The 19,088-nt window shown below is 48.5% G+C and overlaps 1 protein-coding gene across 8 annotated transcripts in view; it reads left to right on the forward strand.

The window, feature by feature from the left end:
- The window catches only part of STK36 (serine/threonine kinase 36), a 28,955-nt gene extending 10,113 nt beyond the window's left edge, over positions 1-18,842 (forward strand). For 5 of the 8 annotated variants that reach the window (XR_003519291.1, XR_003519293.1, XR_003519290.2 and 2 more), the window contains 17 exons: positions 881-1,060; positions 2,073-2,170; positions 2,593-2,698; positions 3,946-4,096; positions 4,311-4,438; positions 4,972-5,076; positions 5,586-5,684; positions 5,771-5,859; positions 6,140-6,203; positions 6,395-6,505; positions 8,111-8,185; positions 8,578-8,752; positions 8,973-9,120; positions 9,320-9,467; positions 10,041-10,787; positions 11,825-12,407; positions 13,114-13,505. Coding sequence is in view for 1 of the 8 variants with exons in the window: in XM_027590711.2 (XP_027446512.1) it covers positions 881-1,060; positions 2,073-2,170; positions 2,593-2,698; positions 3,946-4,096; positions 4,311-4,438; positions 4,972-5,076; positions 5,586-5,684; positions 5,771-5,859; positions 6,140-6,203; positions 6,395-6,505; positions 8,111-8,185; positions 8,578-8,752; positions 8,973-9,120; positions 9,320-9,467; positions 10,041-10,787; positions 11,825-11,968 (2,568 nt within the window). In the remaining 7 variants the exon portion in view is untranslated. Of the gene's footprint in view, positions 1-880; positions 1,061-2,072; positions 2,171-2,592; positions 2,699-3,945; positions 4,097-4,310; positions 4,439-4,971; positions 5,077-5,585; positions 5,685-5,770; positions 5,860-6,139; positions 6,204-6,394; positions 6,506-8,110; positions 8,186-8,577; positions 8,753-8,972; positions 9,121-9,319; positions 9,468-10,040; positions 10,788-11,824; positions 12,536-13,113; positions 13,506-18,726 lie in introns of those variants that run through there. The other 3 variants (XR_003519292.2, XR_003519295.2, XM_027590711.2) reach the window with 3 other exon arrangements.
- Positions 18,843-19,088: the final 246 nt, after the last annotated feature.

The raw sequence follows: 19,088 nt of genomic DNA on the forward strand, positions 1-19,088 counted from the left end.
TCTCCTTTCCCCATTAATTGTCTTGGCACCTTGCACCTCCCTTCTGGGCCTTCCACGCTGTCCTTGTAGTGGGTGGTAACTTCATTAGGGAGGCAGGAGAAAGGCTCTGCCTCCAGGGTGAGTCTTGCGGAGTTGGAATTCCAGCTGAACTACTCTTCAGCTGTGTGATTTGACTCCTTATCTAACCTATCTAGAAGATTTAGTCTTCTCATCTGTAAAATGGATAATTGTTTACTCTGCACGGTGATTGTAAAGAATAAATGAACAAATAAGTGAAAAGATTTAGAAACAGAGGATGACATATTATAAAGCACTTGATGTAAATGTTATTCTTGTTTGAAGAGTAGTTTTTTAAAGAATAACCGTTTAAAAGTATCATAGTGCCCTTTCTTGCAGGTTATATATAAATAAGTGATGGACTGGATTTGGCCTGTGGGTCATAGTTAGTCAAGTCTTGATCTAGAGTTAGATAATTCATTTTATCTGTTTGGAGTTGAATGACATTGTTTTGTGTCTGTTGTTTTAATACTTGGAAGTATGTGCGCGCGCGCGCACGCGTGTGCGTGTGTGTGTGTGTGTGTGGGCGCACGCGCGTGCATGCGTGCCTGTGTGTGTGTGTTTAAGGCAAAGGGCTGGAGAAGGGAGGGAGCAGATAGGAATGGCACTGGATCCCACAGAGACTGAGGGGAGGTCCCCTTTCCCTTGGTCACTTCCCTGGCTCTTTCCCTTTTTCTCTGTTTCCTTCCCTGGGTTTTAGAGTCCCAAAGAAAGGAGTGAGAACATTTGGTCTGCTTTGCCAGCTCCTTGGGGACTGGTATTTGTCACTCTCCTTTTCCCTCTGATAATATCGATTACTATTTGTTTCCCTCATGTCACCCAGATCCTGAAAGGCATGCTGGAGGGTGCATCCCGTATCCTTCCGGCACTCCGAGTCCTGAGCAGTCTTCTGTCTAGCTGCAGTGACTCCATTCCCTTGTACTCCTTCTGTCGCGAGGCGGGGCTCCCCGGGCTCCTGCTCAGCCTGCTCAGACACAGCCAGGAACACAACAGTATCCAGCAGGTAAGCCCTACGCCGGGGGCCTGGGAGCCTCGGAAGACTTATATAGGAGTTTCTTCACCTCGGATCTCTCTTCTTCAAATTTCCTCTTCTTCAGTTTCTTCACCTTGGATTTCTATTCGGCCCCCGGCATTTTCTTTTCTTTCCTCCTGTCTAGTTAGTAGATCATGAGTTGCAAACTCTGCTGCCCTCTGAGGCCAGACAGATCCTGTCAGGTGGGGAAGTAGAGTCTGTGTGACCATATGAGTAGTGGGGAGTACGATAAACTGGAGAGCTTGTGCCCAAGCTGAATGGGACATCCCCTCAGCTCCAGCTCACTGCTGCCACATGGGGGAACATGGGCCCCGTGTCACCAGATCTTCCAGTTTTCTAAGAGAAGCTAGAAATCCAGATTTGTATGCACAGTTTCCCAATCTTTAGAGCACTGTGTTTTGGAATGTTAAATCCTAGGCTTTCGTTGCCCTGCTTTTATAGAACAGAGTACTGAAATTCAGAGATTCGCCAACTTATACGCAGGCACTAACTTGTAAATGGTCGCAGGGACGATGAGTGGAGGAGCTAGGATTGAGGCTCAGTGTGTCTGAAGCTGAGTCCCTCCCTCCCCCTACTGTGTTCTGCTGTGGCCAAGCTGAGAGGACAGAATACTGAAATGTTTAATGGGGCCTCGGCTCAGGCAGCTGAAAGCTGCATTCTGCTCACGAGTACTAACCTTGAGTGTTTTTAAGGAGTTTAAAGAAGAATTTGAGCTATTTTGAAAAACAGCCTCCTAAACTCCCAAATCCTATTCCAGCCACACAGGACACGTTTTCAGGCTGCTTATTGCCCCCTGGCCGCCACTTTGTGACCTCTAGATTTCTCCTTTCTGTCTGGACGCTCTCTTCCCTCTGCCCCTTCCTGTTTGGTCAACCTGCCCTGGATGTTGGACTTTTGTTTGTTTGTTTGTTTTTTTACTGCTTTTTCTTTTTCTGTTTCTATCCTCCTCATTGCCCTTACTTTCTGTCCTCTTGCCTGGCAGCAATGTTGGTATGGGACCTTCTCACGGGACCTGATGGCTGTGATTCAGGCCTACTTTGCCTGCACCTTCAATCTGGAGCGGAACCAGACAGGTGACAGGTGGGATGAGAGCCAGCTTTGCTCCGTTGGCCACTTTGGCTTCAATTTCTACCCCTATTTCTTTCCCTCTCTGTTAGGAAGAGGCTAAGTAAGAAGAAGCCAACAGGTTAGGGATCAGCTGACTGACCACTGAGGGTCTAGCTAATCCTCCTAAGGACCCTGAGACCCCTCTATGTTCACCCCAAGGCTTGCAGGTTCTAAGGGTCACCATACACTAAATGGAAGGGTCACAATATGAATAACCTAGAGAAAATGGCAAAGAAGGGGCTAGGAGGGTGTGTATAGAAGACTGTGTGTGTGTTTAGCAGGGGAGAGGGGAGGGAGCATTCTGAGATGTTCCTTTGCAGAGATTCTCCTACCTGCCCAGAACTGACCCATTTACCACATGTGGGCTTTTAGAGAGATGGGCAATTTTTTCCCAGCCTACAGGTGTTTCAGGAGGCTGCCAGCCTCTTTCTGGACCTGTTGGGGAAACTGCTGGCCCAACCAGATGACTCTGAGCAGACCTTGCGGAGGGATAGCCTTATGGTAATCTGCTCCCTTGTCCAGATTTCTGTCTTTGATGTATTTCCCCGTGTTTCTCCCTTCCCCTGTCTTATAACTATACAGGATTAGGTCAAGGTAATACAATAGACATTTACTGACTATGTGCCATATGAGTAAGAGAAAGTCCCCATCCTCAAGGGACTAGAAATAGTCTAGTAGGGGAGATGAAAAATGATCAAGGACAATAGCGTGAGAAGTACATTAGAACTTACATAAAACTTGTATGAAATACAGAAGCACCACTGAAGAACATATGATTAATGCTACTTGCGGAGTCATAGAAGTCTTGAAGGAAATCATCTTTGCTAGGATTTGAAGAACTCATAGAAGTTTGCCAGATGGGTGAGGCAGGAAGTAGGGAGGACATTCCAGGCAGAAGAAGTAACATATATAAAGATCTAGAGGCATTAAGCACTGTGGCCTATTTTCAGGGAACCACAAGTTGAAGTATTCCTTTTTAAAGAGCCTTGCAGATGGGCTAGTATTTCCCAAACTTATTTGGCCTGTGGACCAGTAAGCTAGTGGGTTCTCATCCCTGGACTGTGGAGATGAGGGACAGGAGAATGGAGGATTGAGCAGGAGGATAGCTGAGTTCTGACTGATCTCAGAGGAGACAGAGAGGAACATCAGCAAGGAAGTAAGCAATTGCCTAGTCATTGTTCAAACTGGCAGTGGGGGACACAGCTCTGGACTGCATTTCTGCTTCCAACTAGCAGTCCATTCAAACTCTTCTAGTCTGAGAGCCTATTTTAACATCCCTCACCCTTTCGAGTCAGGAAGCTTTTCCAACGCCTAACCTAAATTTTGGCCATCGGCAACTTATGTTATTGGCCAGCATTTATCCTATATGTCATTGTGCAGCGAGTACATAGGGAGTTTGGAATAAACACCCCACCTCCCGAAATTCTGAACCAGTAGGACTGGGTTGGGAGGGACGCAGGAATCCCCAGGAATCCTCATACTCATGGTCCATAGATAACACTTTGAGGAACATTATCTAGGAGGCAGCTGATCAGAGAATAGAAGGATTGACACCTAAAATTGCCATTCTTTAAAACGTGAGGGTGATTATAATGCATTTTCTGTGCGAGGAACACTTTGAATGGCACTGCTGGTCCCTCTGGGTTTTCTCCTTTTTGCTCAGGTTCTCTGGGGGATTCTTGCTCCTTACCCTAAGCCCCGTCACTTTTCTGCTGCCCTCATGTCAACCTCGCCCTTGTCTCCCTTAGTGCTTTACTGTTCTGTGTGAAGCCATGGATGGGAACAGCTGGTCCGTCTCCAAAGCCTTTTACTCCAGCCTGCTGACGACTCAGCGGGCGGTCCTGGACGGGCTGCTCCACGGCTTGACAGTTCCCCAGCTCCCTTTCCACACACCCCCAGGTAACCAGAGTAGGGTGCGGAGGTTCTCTTGACTCCAGAGCAACTCTGGCTCTGCGCCCCGCCCCACCCCTGCCTCGACTGCCATTGCCTTGAATAACTCCTGGCATTTAGTGAGCGCTCAGGAACTAACTGTGTGCTGTGTGCTAGAAGAATGAACCGGGAGCTGAGAGAAACGACCAGACCACACCCTGCGTTCTTTGCCCTTTCTCCATAGGAGCCCCCCAAGTGAGCCAGCCGCTGCGGGAGCAGAGCGAGGGTCTGCCTGGAGCCATGTCCTGTGCGTTGGCGGCCGTTTGCACTGCTCCGGTGGGGCTGCCCAGCTGCTGGGGAGCCAAGGAGCAGGTCTGAGCTGCAGTGTCTGCTTCCTCTCGTCCGGGTTGCTGGAGATGAGGAAGCTGGCCTCAGTTTCTCAGAAAGGCAGAAAAACGAGCATTTATACTCCTCCTTACCCTGTACTTCCAGGAACAGATGCTCCTACCCTGGGTCGGGGCCACTTGTAGAACATGATGTCACCTAAATCCCAGAGCCCTTGGCCAGCTGGTTAGAGAGCACGGTGACAAACCGTCCGTGTGGCAGGGTGGCTGACCCGAAGCCACCCGTGATGCTTCCTCAAGGGCTCAGGATTTAGATTTCCTACCCCCTTTTTGGCCAGCAACTCTTTCCTCTGTACCTGCCTACGCTAGGGCTAAACTAGGCCATGACCTTTGGTTCTCCTCTGGCCATGAGGACTGGGGATGGGATGGGGTCTGAGGTTCCTGGTGAATCTGAGGGAGAGTGGCTAGCAAGGCGTTGAGAAACCTGATTCGTTGGAGCTAGGAGAGGAATAGGATGGGAATCATGGGAATGCGATGGAGGCTTCATGTATGTTCCTACAGATCTCCCGGCATTTGGCGAATCAGCTCACTGAAGACAGCAACCAACTGAGGCCGTCCCTTATCTCTGGCTTGCAGCATCCCATCCTGTGCCTCCACCTTCTCAAGGTACTGCCGGTCCAAAACCCTTGGGACTTCAGATTTCTTTTCTTTTTCTTTTTTTTTAGAGGGGGAAGGACAGAGGGAGAGGGAGAATCTTAAGCAGGCTCCGCACTGGGCGTGGGACTCGGGGCTGGATCTCATGACCCTGAGATCATGACCTGAGCTGAAATCAAGAGTCGGACACTTCACTGACTGAGCCACCCAGGCGCCCCAGATTTCTTTTCAATCCCCAGGACCGAGAGAGAGAGAGAGAGAGAGAAAGACACTGAGAAAGACAAGAGACCCCAGAGGGTCCCTTTCTGCTTTTAAATCTATTCCACTGAGATGGCCTCACTGTCAGCCAGTCCCCTCCAGAGCCTAGAAGTAGCCTGATCTCACTGTCTTATAGCAAGAGGTGGAAGTGGCCTGGATTTCTCTACTACCTCCACAGTGGATGCTATAGATCTGTTGAGAGGTCAGCCTGCTTCTCAGCTCAGGGGCTGCTCAGCCTCGCTGATTGCTTCCGCCTTCCTCAGGTTCTCTACTCCTGCTGCCACGTCAGTGAGCGCCTGTGCCATCTTCTAGGGCACGAGCCCCTGGCCTTGGAGTCACTGTTGATGTTGGTCCAGGGCAAGGTAGGCCAGCAACACAGGCGAGTATATCGTGGTGGCCCCGCCGTCTCAATCAGAAGTTGCTCTGCTATCTAGGGTTTCCTTTGTAGGTAAAGGTAATGGATTGGGAAGAGTCTACCGAAGTAGCACTCTACCTCCTCTCCCTTCTTGTCCTCCGGCTGCAAGATCTACCTTCTGGGTAAGTCACGAAGTGGGGTCTCTCCACTGGAATCTTCCATCCCCACAGCTCACCCTGTTACAGAATATGGGGGAATGGCACCTTGTAGCCTATCCTTAGGAGGGATTGGGATAGAGAGAGTGAAGTCTTCTCTGCAAAGAGCAGAGCTAGCTTCCCACCAACTCTGTGTCTTGGCAGTGGTCGTACAGCCTCTGTGGAGAGTGCCGTCCAGCAGGGAGGGAGGCCACTCGCCAGCCTCCTTTCCCCTGGCTGCACCCTTTGATGTATCTCCTTTTTCCAGAATGGAGAAGCTGGGCAACGAGATTGCTACTCTGTTTACCCGTTCACACATCGTCTCTCTCGTGGTGAGTTTTCAGCTCTCTTCTTCCTCCCCTTTGCACCCCGCCGTCCGGCCCTTCGGGGAGTACGGGCGTCACTGTCCCAGTAGCAGCCGGTCCTGAGGCCGTCCGTGGGGCCGGACAGAGATGGAAATCCTCTCTGCCTGTCCTGCCTGCTGTGCAGGTTCAGACATTCCTTCTCCTCTGACTCCTCTCAGAGCGCAGCAGCCTGTCTGTTGGGACAACTCAGTCAGCAAGGGGTGACCTTCGACCTCCAGCCTGTGGAGTGGATTGCGGCAGCCTCACATGCTCTGTCTGCCCCTGCAGAGGTGAGGCGGGCCAGGGAGGACACAGACCTCTCTGACCAGACCCAGGACTCCATTCAGGGGAAAAGACTGTAGCGCCAGCCTGCCTGGGGCAAACCAAGGGGTGGGAAGGGAGCCAAGGGGTCTTTCCTTTCCTCTGTGTCTGCCCCCAGATAACAGCCCCCTCTGAGCCCAGACTCGCAGGCAAGGAAGGAGAGAGGGAGGGAGACCCGAGTTACCCGAGGATGAGACCTCCCTGCCTGCTCTAGTCCCCTCCTCCAGCAGCTCCTGCTCCTGTTGTTTAGGTCTTTTCAGAAGCTTCATCTCTTCCCCTCTGCCTGCAGTTTGCACTCCCTGGCCCCCTCCTTCTCCTTAACTGAGGTGGAAAAGGTGGCTGGCATCCTGAGAACTCTTCAGGAATCCCATCCGCCGTGTAGCCTCCTTTCCGCTTTCTCCTTTTCCAGGCCGTCCGCCCCCCCTCCTTTTTAGATACTTTGGAACCTGTATTTCTCTCATTCTGTAAAAAGAAGGATAGACTTCATATTCAGATGATTGTCATCCTTACAGACACAGAATTCCTTATAACTTAGAAAGCACTTCACATGTCATCCCACAGCATGCTTGAAAGAGAGACCACATGAAATGTAATGATACTCACGTCCTTTTTCCAGATGAAGTTGAACTTCAGAGAGGTGGTAGGGATGGCGTTCCCATTCATCCAGGAGCCCCAGTCAGAAACCTGGGAGTCCTCATAGACTGTGCCCCCTGCTCCATTATTCCGCCATCTAGATGGTTCCCCCAGGCCCCAGGTGCTCTGCCTTCCTGTCATCTCTCAGATCTTTTGCTGCCTGCCACCGTCATGCCCTGCTGTAGTTTGTGGGCATATCATCGATCTTGCACTGTGGCACTTGCCTGCTGAAGGATCTCTTTTCTAGACTCCCTCCTCTCCAGTCCATTCTCTTCACTGCCACCAGAGTGAGCTTTCTTAAAAGTCCAGTCATTTGTTCAACTAGTAAGTATTTAGCACAGAAATATGTATTGAGGACCAGACACTATTCTGGGCTCTGAGGATACTGCAGTGAATAAAAGAGACAAAAATCTTGCCCGTGTGGACATTGTATAAGTCTTCAGTGGCTTCGCACTCTTTCCGGGATAAAGTCCAAACTCCTTTACCTTCTCCTCAAAGCTCATCTATTTCCTCTGGGCTCTATATTCTTGTTATACCAGGACTTACCACTTCCAAAGGTCACGTATCATCGTTCATGAGCTGCTTTATTTATGCTATGCGTTCTACTTGGAATGCTGTTCCTTCCTACCACCTCCTTCTCTTGACTGCCTTTTAAACTTTTAATTCATCAGTGTTCTACCTCCAGAAGGTAGAGTTAGGCCCTCTCCATTGTGTCTCCACCCCCACCCCCACCCCCAGCCTCTTGTCTAGCAAGTATCTTCCTACCCCACCAGTCTATGTGTCTTTGGGGCAGAGGTAGTCGTTGAATGAACAGTCAGGAACCAAGACTCCTCTAAGTCCAGAAGAGCTCTCCCCACTGCCCTGGGCTGAGGAAGAGCTCTTTCTGCCTGACCAGGAGTTGCATGCACAGGACCTGCATTCTCCCTGCCTCTCTCCAACAGGTCCGGTTGACCCCACCAGGTGGCTGTGGATTCTACGACGGCCTCCTCATGCTCTTGCTGCACCTCCTCACCCAGGTATGGGTGCCTCCTGGGCTAATGAGCCGCTAGACAATAGGAATGAAGAAGCAACCCATACTCGCCTCTTCTGTCAAATTAGGGTGCTCGTGATAGCCTTCGAATGGGCCTACCTGCCCTCAGCATGGACCCTTTCAGGGGAATCACCTCAGGATTCGGTGGGGGAGGAGAGCCATAATTCCCTGGTTTCCAGCAGACACACACATGGGTTAAGATGTGAGAAGAAAGGAACTCAGACAATAGGGAAATCCCAGGTTTTTGGGAAAACAGAGGAATTATTTCTAGGACTCTCTTTCCTTGGAGGTCAGGGATGAGAGTGGGGGGGGGGGGGAAAGGCATTTCGAGGCCTGACTTCGACCTCCCTACCTACCCTCCTTCAATTTCCTCTCCAGCCAGAGAAGGGTAGCCTGATAAGGGATGTGGTTAGCTCAGAAATGTGGACCGTTCTGTGGCACCGCTTCTCCATGGCCCTAAGGCTCCCTGAGGTGGTGTCTCCACAGGAAGAGGAGCCGTCGCTGTCTAGGCCACAAAGCCCAGAGCCAGACTGGACACTGATCTCACCCCAAGGTATCTTTCCATCGGCACGGCCTCCGTTGTAGGGCCACAGTGTTGATCCCTCTTCAAGAGGAGGAGATTGCCGTGACCGTTGCCGCCTGGGAAGAGGATGGCGTGGGCCACGCTGGGTGGGAAAGGGACTAAGCAAGTGGAAGCCCCAGGAGCCCTGGAGAAGCAGGAGCACCTGGGCCTCTTGCCTGCTCCACTGGGTCTCCATTCTGGGTGTTTCCAGGCGTGGCAGCCCTGCTGAGCCTGGCCGTGGCCACCTTCACCCAGGAGCCCCAGTTATGCCTGAGCCACCTGTCACAGCATGGAAGTATCCTCATGTCCACCCTGAAGCATCTGCTTTCCCCCAGCTTCCTGCATCAGCTGGGCCGGACGTGAGTCAGAGCTGGAGGAGAGAGTCGGTAGGGCAGGGTGGGGAGGGGGAGTCAGGAGAGCTGTGGCTGAGAACATGAGCTATGAGGGGGGCAGTGGGATTGGTGAGGTTGGGCAGGCGGAGCCGGGATTTGAGAAGGTGGAGAATGGTAAAGGGCAGGTGAGCAAACCGAGTCGGGCCTTCCACGCTGCCCTCCTTAGGCCTCACGGGCCTGAGTTTCTGCCGCTCGTGGTGCTGTCTGTCTGCCGGCTCCTCTGCTTCCCCTTCGCCCTGGATGTGGACGACGACCTCCTCGGAGGTGTCTTGGCTGACTTTGGGGCCTCAGAAGTTGCAGCCCACCTGCTTCAGGTACTTGGGAAGCTTCTCAGGCGCGACAGTTGGGGAGGAAGATGGCCAACCCTGTGTACTCGAATTCACTTGCCAACAGCTCCAAGGCTCTCGTGGGCCCTGGGGAGAGTGGAGGGTCTGACTCCATCTAAGAGCTGGGAGTGGAGAAAGCATCCAGGCCTGAGCAGAGGCATTGTTTGGAGCTGGGGCTGGCACCCCGCCCCCTCCATCAGTCCCTCTTCTGGATCCGTTGGAGCTCCGTGGGGAGGACATCCCAGTCTAGGCACTGGAGACTCAGCTCCTCAGCCAGGAATCACCTCTCTGGCAATTCTTGGCGCTAAGCAGTGGGCCTCTGAAGGCAGAGCAAGCTCATCCTTGCAGAGCAAGGAATGATCTTGCACCTGTTCTCCTGGGCTCCACACTGGGTCTCACGTGGCGGGCTTGGGTCAGGTTTTCCGGTTCTCTGTGGTATTTCGCAGCATAGCTTGGCTTTTCTCTCTGCCAGAGCTTGGGCTCCTTCGAGCTACCTCACTGCAGTGAGTGCTCCCTCTCCCTGAACCCCTTTTGCCTACTGCCCTGCCCCTCTGTCCCCAGGTCTGCTGCCACCATCTTCCGCTGCCTCAAGTTGAGTTGCCTGTCAGTCTCCTCACACGCCTGGCCCTCACGGATCCCACCTCTCTCAACCAGTTTGTGACCGCGGTGGCTGCCTCCCCTAGACCTGTCATCTCCTTCCTCTCAGTTGCCCTCCTGGGTGACCAGCCACTGCTAACCTCCGACCTTCTCTCCCTGCTGGCCCACACAGCCCGAGTGCTGTCCCCCAGCCACTTGTCCTTTATCCAAGAACTCCTGGCCGGCTCTGATGAATCCTACCGGCCCCTGCGGAGTCTCCTGGGCCACCCAGAGAATTCTGTGCGGGCCCGCACGTACGGGCTCCTGGGGCACTTGCTGCAACACAGCTTGGCCCTGCGTGGGGCGCTGCAGAGCCAGGCGGGGCTGCTCAGCCTCCTGCTGGTGGGGCTTGGAGACAAGGATCCCGCTGTGCGGCGCAGTGCCACCTTTGCTGTGGGCAACGCAGCCTACCAGGCTGGTCCCCTGGGGCCTGCCTTGGCTGCCGCCGTACCCAGTATGACCCAGCTGCTTGGAGACCCTCAGGCTGGCATCCGGCGCAATGCCGCGTCGGCTCTGGGCAACTTGGGGCCTGAGGGGCTGGGGGCAGAGCTGTTACAGTGCCAAGTACCCCAGCGGCTCCTAGAGATGGCGTGTGGAGACCCCCAGCTAAATGTGAAGGAGGCCGCCCTCATTGCCCTCCGGAGCCTCCGACAGGAGCCCTGCATCCATCAGGTACGCCCCTGGGGACTCGTGGACCACGACGGTGGGGTTGTATTTCACAACATTTTTCTGAGGTAGTCTTTTAAGGAATTGGGACACCCATAAATCCCCCTGTCCGGAAGTGGGAGATGACAAACTCATCTCCCATCTCCCACCATGGGGAAGGGAAGGAGTACAGGGGAGGGCTCCGATGAGTGGGAAGTGCCTGGGGTCTCAAGGACCAGGCTTTCTGTCTTGCTGTGTGGGGTGGAGGTGAGGACACACTAGGCCATGTTGAGGCTTAGTGGGATTTCATCCCGGGAGCCGTGAAGCAGCTAACCATCTTTTTTCAGCCCTCACCCTGTGACAAGCAGCATGCTAAGCATGTTACCTTTGTTACTTAGTTGAAGCTATTGTAGTCCTCATTTTGCAGGTGAGGACACTGAGGCACTAAGAATTTTAAGAACTTGTCCAAGTTACAAAGCTAGTTTGGGGGACTGGACTTCTGAGCTCAAGGGTCTGAATCCTGAGCCCCATACCTTAACCACTGCTTCATCCTGCTTTTTCTGCCCGGTATATGAAATAGCCGAATGGAAATCACACATCTACCTATGATAAGGCTAAACATCCAAATTATTATAGCGCAATGTGGTAGCATTGGATGGTGCATGTGGGAACAGACATTTTGACAGGATGGCGATGGTATAAATTATAGGGTTTTCTGGCAATCCCTGGGGGGAAATAATGAAAAGGATTCTCAGTGGTAACGAGGTTAAGGCCCACTGGTCAGGACCTACTGCTGGGAATCCCACTTTTGACTGCGTGTCCGCACAGCCTGTATTACCCTTCTTGGGGCCAAGTCCGTGGATCCCTCGGTGCCTTGATTTCATGGTGTATAACCGAAGCAAATGGGAGTAGACCTCCGGTCTTGATGAGCCCCATCTCCACCGTTTCTCTTTCCCCACCCAATCTAGACTGAGTCCCCAGAAGCCCGTTTTCTTTTTCTTTCTTTTCTAGAATGGGAATTGCTGGGCCATGTCGTGTTCTGTCATCTGCTCTCTGTCCCACAGGTGCTGGTGTCCCTGGGGGCCAGTGAGCGATTAGCCATGCTCTCTTTGGGGAATCAGTTACTGGCACCCAGCAGCCCCCGGCCTGCCTCTGCCAGACACTGCAGGAAGCTCATTCACCTCCTGAGGCCAACCCACAGCATGTGATCTCAGATTCCTGCGGTCCGTCCTCCAGCCTTTGTGGCCCCCTTATTGCCAACCTCTCCTTTTTCTACTATATGAGCCACCAACTCAACCAAGAGCTAAGGAGACTAAACAAAAGAGATAAGCTGCAAGTCAACTATTTGAGAACAAGAAACTAGAAGAGATTTCTGTATAAAGCTCCCTCCTTTCCCCAGATACTGATTTCAACCAGTAAACCTCATTGATGTTGGTGCCAGAGAAGATTCCTTCCTTTTCTACATCGAAGGCTTTTTCTCCGATCATGTGCCTTTAATCCCAAGAACATGCCTCCTGGACATCAGGGAGGCATCTTCCATCTGAGAGCTCTCTTCCTTTCTGGAGCTCCTATAATCCCTCCAGCAGGTTCCTGCCTTAGTGCACTGCCCCAGGACAGTGATGAAGACAGAGCCTGTCTCCTCTCTAGGTGATAAATGCCATCAGTCCCTGCTGGTGGATGGTTCTCTGACCCGTAGCCCACATTCCCATCCATGGGTTAGGGTGGAGAGTCTTTTCTTTCTTTTTCTTTCTTTCTCTTTTTCTTTCTTTCTTTTTCTTTCTTTCTTTCTTCCTTTCTTCCTTCCTTCCTTCCTTCCTTCCTTCCTTCCTTCCTTTCTTTCTTTCTTTCTTTCTTTCTTTCTTTCTTTCTTTCTTTCTTTCTTTCTTTCTTTCCTTCCTTCCTTCCTTCCTTCCTTCCTTCCTTCCTTCCTTCCTTCCTTCCTTCCTTTTTTCCTTTCCCTCCCTCCCTTCCTGCCTGCCTGTCTTCCTTCCTCTTTCTTTCTCCCTCTCTTTCTTTCTTTTTCTTTCTTGCCTTCTTGCCTTCCTTCCTTCCTTTTTTCTTTTCCCTCCCTCCCTTCCTGCCTGCCTGTCTTCCTTCCTCTTTCTTTCTCCCTCTCTTTCTTTCTTTTTCTTTCTTGCCTTCTTGCCTTCCTACCTTCCTTCTGCTCACCCTTCCTCTGTTTGTAAACCCTTGTCATAAAAGGTATACCTCACCTTACTTGGAGCTGCCAGGGTAAGAGGTTGAGGGACTCAGCTCCTCTCTCAGCTGCCGTGTTGTGTTGCAAGCACTTGTGTCCTGTTCACAGAAGATCCTGTTTGGGAGCTTATTTATTCTATCTCTTTCTGCCTTCCAGCTTCTTCCAACCCAGAGGAGCTACATGTGGCCACCTATTTCCAAGCCAGGGCCAGTGGAGCTGAAATAGGGAGGGATAGGATTAAACAGAGAGGTACATTGGATTGCTTTGTGATCTCAGCCTTACTGATGAGTTTTGATGTTTGGTGGAATTTCAATGTTTGGGAAGCCCAGCTGCTTGAGAAGGGCAGCTGTTTATCGACATTGTGCATTTTACCAGAAAGAGATGTTTGGCAGACCCATTAGTTAGAGTCGTGATCCAGCTGGAAACATACTAGAAAGCTTAAACCTTGCAACAAGCTTCCCAGAGCCCTGATTTCTCCATCTGTAAAATGGGGAGACTACTTTCTGTCCTTCCTAAATTCCAATTGTTTTTTGAAATGAAAGATGAGTAAAGTGTCCTTAATTTTTTTTAAAAGGTTTTATTTATTTATTCATGAGAGACAGAGACAGAGGGAGAAGCAGGCTCCCAAGGAGCAGGGAGCCCAATGTGGGACTCAATCCCAGGACTCTGGGATCATGACCTGAGCCGAAGGCAGCCGCTTAACCATCTGAGCCACCCAGGCGCCCTGTCCTTAATTTTTTTTTAAGATTTTATTTATTTATTAGAGAGAGAGAGAGAGAGAGTGCGTGCATGTGCACGCGCACACGCGAGTGGGAGGAAGAGCAGAGGGAGAGGGATAAGCAGACTCTGTGCTGAGTGCAGAGCCTGAGCCCGAAATGGGGCTCAATCTCATGCACCTGAGATCAGATCACGACCTGAGCCAAAATCAAGAGCTGGACACTCAACTGACTGAGCCACCCAGGCACCCCATGTGCCCTTATTTTTATAAGTAATTTGATTTAGCCCTCATCTTCATTGTGCATTGTCTGTTTATATTCTAGCAAAAATAACATTTTTTTTTTCTAGAGACCACCATAATTTCCTCCTATCCAGATTATTTCATTCGGTTCACCATTGCGTCCTTTCTCTGTGCCAGAGGTACTGTTCTAGGCACTGGAGATAAAGCAATGTGTGTTCGCCATAGAGTTTCCATTCCGGGCGGGAAGACGACTTCACTTACTAAAATAAGTGAATTCTGCGTAGCATGTAGAGAGGTGAGAAAAGCTCTGGAGAAAAATTAAGCACAACAAGAGGATGAGGAATGCTGAGTTGGATGGTCAGGTTAGGCCTCCCTGAGATGACCTTTGAGCAAAGACTTGAAGGAGATGAGGCAACGAGCAGGGCAGCTATCTGAGGGAAAATCTGAGGCAGAGACAATAATCACTTCAAAGGCCCTGAGATAGAAGCATGCCTGGTGGGCTTGAGGAGCTGTACGGAAGGCCAGTTTGGATGCAAGATGTGAAGAAGGGGGAGAATAGTAGAGAAGAGCACAGGAAGATAGTGGGGACCAGATGTTATAAGCCTGCAGACCTAGTACTTTGAGTAAAGTGGGCATCTATTGGAGAGTTTTGACAGAGAAGAGATGTGATCTACCTTATGTTCTGAAAGATTACTCGTCATTGTCGTGTCGTGCGTGGACTGTAAGGAGTGGGGGGCGGGGCTGGGAGGCAGGGTGGCAGCTTAGGTGGCTGCCGTGGTACCAGTGGGATGGTGAAAAGTAGATTTTGAATATATTTTGGACATGGAGCAAATAAGATTTTTTAACTGATTGGATGTGAACAAAGGAAAGTAGACAAGGATAACTCCCAGATTTTTGGCCTAAGCAATTGGGAGAACGGAATTGCCGTTAACTAAATGAGGAAGGCTATTAGTGGAGGGGTAGTGGGTGGGAAAATTCAAGTTCAGTTTTGAACGTGTTAAGTCTATTGGAAATTTTTTTTTTAAGATTTTATTTATTTGACAGAGACACAGTGAGAGAGGGAACACAAGCAGGGAGAGTGGGAGAGGGAGAAGCAGGCTTCCCGACGAGCAGGGAGCCCGATGCAGGGCTCGATCCCAGGACCTGGGGATCATGACCTGAGCGGAAGGCAGACGCTTAACAACTGAGACACCCAGGCGCTCCAGCTGGAAATTTTTAAACACACAAAAGTAGAGACATGAATTCAGTGAACTCCATTATGGTTCCAACATCTGCCATATCTATTCTTTTTCTATTCAAGTATTCAATTTTATTTTTTTTTCCCTTCAAGTATTTGAAAACAAATCTTGGGAAACATATAATGTTACCCATAGTACTTTGGTGTATATCTTTAACAGATCAGAACTTCTGTTTTTGTTTTTAACAAAACCACAGTACTTCTCTAAGACTTGTCTGGATTCAGGCAAATACAGTATTGTATTTTAAAATCTAGACCTCTTCCCCCTAAAAGATGAACTAGGAAGAATTACCTTAGGAAAGAATTATTTTTTCCCCCAAATAATTCATTAAATACTAGCTAGAAATACCATGCTTGCCTGGTACATAAAAAACTTGATGTAGCGAAATTAAATATACAAACTTTTTAGGTTCTCACATAAAACAATAGTTAATCATTTCATGAGGAAGCATAATAAGAAAACACGTTTCCATCCTTGGGAGCATATAACCTAAGGGCTTATAAATATGTAAACAATCTCACTTCATTTTATATCATTGTACAAAGTGCTGAGAGGATTTGACATGAATGGTCTGAGTAGTGCCTGGAATTCAGAGAATGTCTGGAAGGTTTGAGGATTTATGCCTGTGTTTGGTTTTGCACGTGTATGAGAGTATATGTGTTTTAACTCTTCTGGGGTGAGAAGCAGGTTAACGTTTTCAAACATTAAAAGTAGAGGGGTGCCTGGGTGGTTCAGTCGTTAAGCCTCTGCCTTCCACTCGGGTCATGATCCTGGCGTCCTGGGATCGAGTCCTACATCAGGCTCCCTGCTCGGCAGGAAACCTGCTTCTCCCTCTCGCACTCCCCCTGCTTGTGTTCCCTCTCTCACTGTGTCTCTCTCTGTCAAATAAATAAAATCTTAAAAAAAAAAAAAAAGGAGAGAGAATGGCATAATAAGCTCCCAAACCCTGATCCCACAGATTCAGCTGTTACAAACATTTTGTCAAACTGGTTCTACCTATTCCTTCTTAAATTTTGTCATTGTTATAGTTTAAAAAGCACTCTATTTTGAAGTAATTTAAAATTTAAAGAAAAGTTGAAAGAACAGTTACAAAGAACTTGCATACACCCATCACCCAGAGTCACTGATTAACATTTTGCCACGACTGGTTTTACAATCTTTTTCTGAACTCTTTGTTAGTAAGTTGTAAATATCATGTCCTTTTACCTTTACATACTTATGTGGCAATTTCTTAAGATCAAGGATATTCACTTATATAATCACAACATGATTAGCAGAATCAGGAAATTTAACACTGATATAATACTATTAACTAGTGTGCTACCCATATTCAAATATTGTCAATTGTTCCTATATATATATATTTTTTCAAAATGGTTATTTTTTTTTCAAATTTCTATTTAAATTCTAATTAACCTATAGTGTAATATTTGTTTCAGGAGTAGAATTTAGTGATTCATCACTTACATATAACACCCAGTGCTCATCACAACAAGTGCCCTCCTTAATACACATCATCCATTTAGCCTAACCCCTGCCCACCTCCCTCCAGTAATGTTCTTTATACCAATTTTCTTTTCCTGGTCCAGGATCCAACCAAAGATCATGCTTTGTGTTAGTTGTGTTGTCTCTAATCTAAAACCATCCATCATCTTTTCCTTTGCCTTTTTGACATTGGTTGACATTTTGAAGAATACAGGCCAATTTGGGTATATCTGATGATTTCTTTGTGATTTGATTCAGGTTATACATTTTTATTTTTATTTTTTTTAAAGATGTTATTTCTTTATTTGAGAGAGAGATAGTGAGAAAGAGAGAGATCCTGAGCAGTGGGAAGGGGCAGAGGGAGAAGCAGACTCCTCACTGAGCAGGGAGCCTGACTCCAGACTCCATCCCAGGACCCTGGGACCATGACCTGAGCCAAAGGCAGACGCTTACCCAATGAGCCACCCAGGCACCCCAGAGGTTATACATTTTTAGTAGAAACACTATGTAAATGGTGATGTGTCTTCTATATCTTTATCCGAAGCTAATGATGTTGCTTTTTCCTATTATTGGTGAAGTACCTTTGATCACTTGGTTAAGGTGGTCTGGGCAGATTTCTTTTGATGTAGCTTTTTTTTTTTAATAGACTTTATATCTTAGAACAGTTTTAGATTTACAGAAAAGTTGAGCAGATAGTAGAGAGAGTTCATATGTTATGCTCCTCCCCTACAGTTTCCCTTATTATTAACATCTTACGTTATTATGATACATTTGTTATAATTAATGAACTGATATCGATATATTATTAACCAAAGCCTGTATTTTATTCAGATTTCCTTAGTTTTCTTAACTGATTTCCTTTTCTGTGCCATGATCTCATTACACGTTACGTTTAGTTGTCTCCTTAGGCTCCCCTGACTATAATGGTTTCTTAGAAGTTTCTTGTTTTTGATGAATTTGTCAATTTTGAGAAGTACTGGTCAGGGATTTTTTAGGATTCCCCTCTATTGGAATTTGATGTTTCTCATGACTAGACGGGGTTATGGGTTTTGGGGAGGAAGATCACAAAAGTAAAGTGCCATTTTCATGACCTATCAAGGGCGCATACTATGTATCTGATTTCTGACTGTTGTTGTTGACCTTGATCACCTGGCTGAAAGGTGTTTGTCAGATTTTTCTACTGTTTCTACTTTTGCCCTACTCCACCCTTTCCACCTTTCCTTACTGTGCTCTTGGAAAGAAGTCACTTTGCACAGCCCATACTTAAGGAATGAGGGAGTTATGCTTACCCTCCTTTAGGGCTGAGAATCTACATAGTATCTACATTTATTTGGAATTCTTCTGCACAGGAAATTTGTGTATTTACTGTGTTTATGAACATATTGAACCATTTATTTATGCCAGGGACTCATACATATTCGTTTTATACTTTGGGTTATAAACCACTACTACTTTATTCAGTTTTGTTGCTCAAATTGTTCCAGCTTTGGTCACTGGGAGTTCTTTCAGTTAGCTCCCATGACACACACCCACCAATGTGGTTTTTCTTTCTGGCACTACAAAATGCTTCAGGCTCATCTTGTATATTTCTTACCCCAGTCCTGGAATCAGACATTTCTTCAAGGAGCCCCTGTTTTTTTTAATGGAGAATGGTATTAGAAAGTAGGACCTGGGTGCTAGGTGTGCTCATTGCCTCTAGAGTGTTTGCTATCAGTATTTTAAAGCAAAAGCAAACCCCGGGCATCATGTCTAATCGCTAAAAAATATCTGTATGTGAAAAATAAGAGTATTTTCTTTTTTAAAAGATTTTATTTATTTGACAGAAAGAGAGTGTGCACAGGCATGGGGAGCAGCAGAGGGAGAGGGAGAAGCAGGCTCCCCACTGAGCAGGAAGCCTAATGTGGGGCTTGATCCCAGGACGCTGGGATCAGGGCCTAAGCCAAAGGCAGACACTTAACCCACTGAGCCACCCAGGCGCCCCAATAAGGGTATTTTCTTAAATAACCAAAATGTCAAAGTAATCTAGCTGCCACAATAAATTACCTCAAATTTAATGGCTTAAAATAAGAGACATTTTTTCTTTCACAGTTCTGGAGGCCAGAAGTCCGAAATCAGGCTGTCTTAAGGACCTCCATTCCCTCAGAAGGCTCTACGGAAGAATCCACTTCTTGCCTCTTCTATCTTCTGGTGGCTCTAGGCATTCCTTGGCTTGTATCCACATCAGTCCAATCTCTGCCTCCTTGGTCACGTTGCCTCCTCCTCTTTTCTTTTCTTCCTTTTTTTTTTTTTTTTAAGATTTTATTTATTAGAGAGAGCACAAGGTGGGGGAATGGTGTGGGCTCGATCCCAGGACCCTGGGATCATGACCTAAGCCGAAGGCAGACACTTAACCGACTGAGCCACCCTGGTGCCCCTTCCTTCTCTTTTCTGTGTCTTCTCTCTGTCTGTCA

This window comes from Zalophus californianus, chromosome 3 (assembly GCF_009762305.2).
Source record: "Zalophus californianus isolate mZalCal1 chromosome 3, mZalCal1.pri.v2, whole genome shotgun sequence".
Lineage (NCBI taxonomy): Eukaryota > Metazoa > Chordata > Mammalia > Carnivora > Otariidae > Zalophus > Zalophus californianus.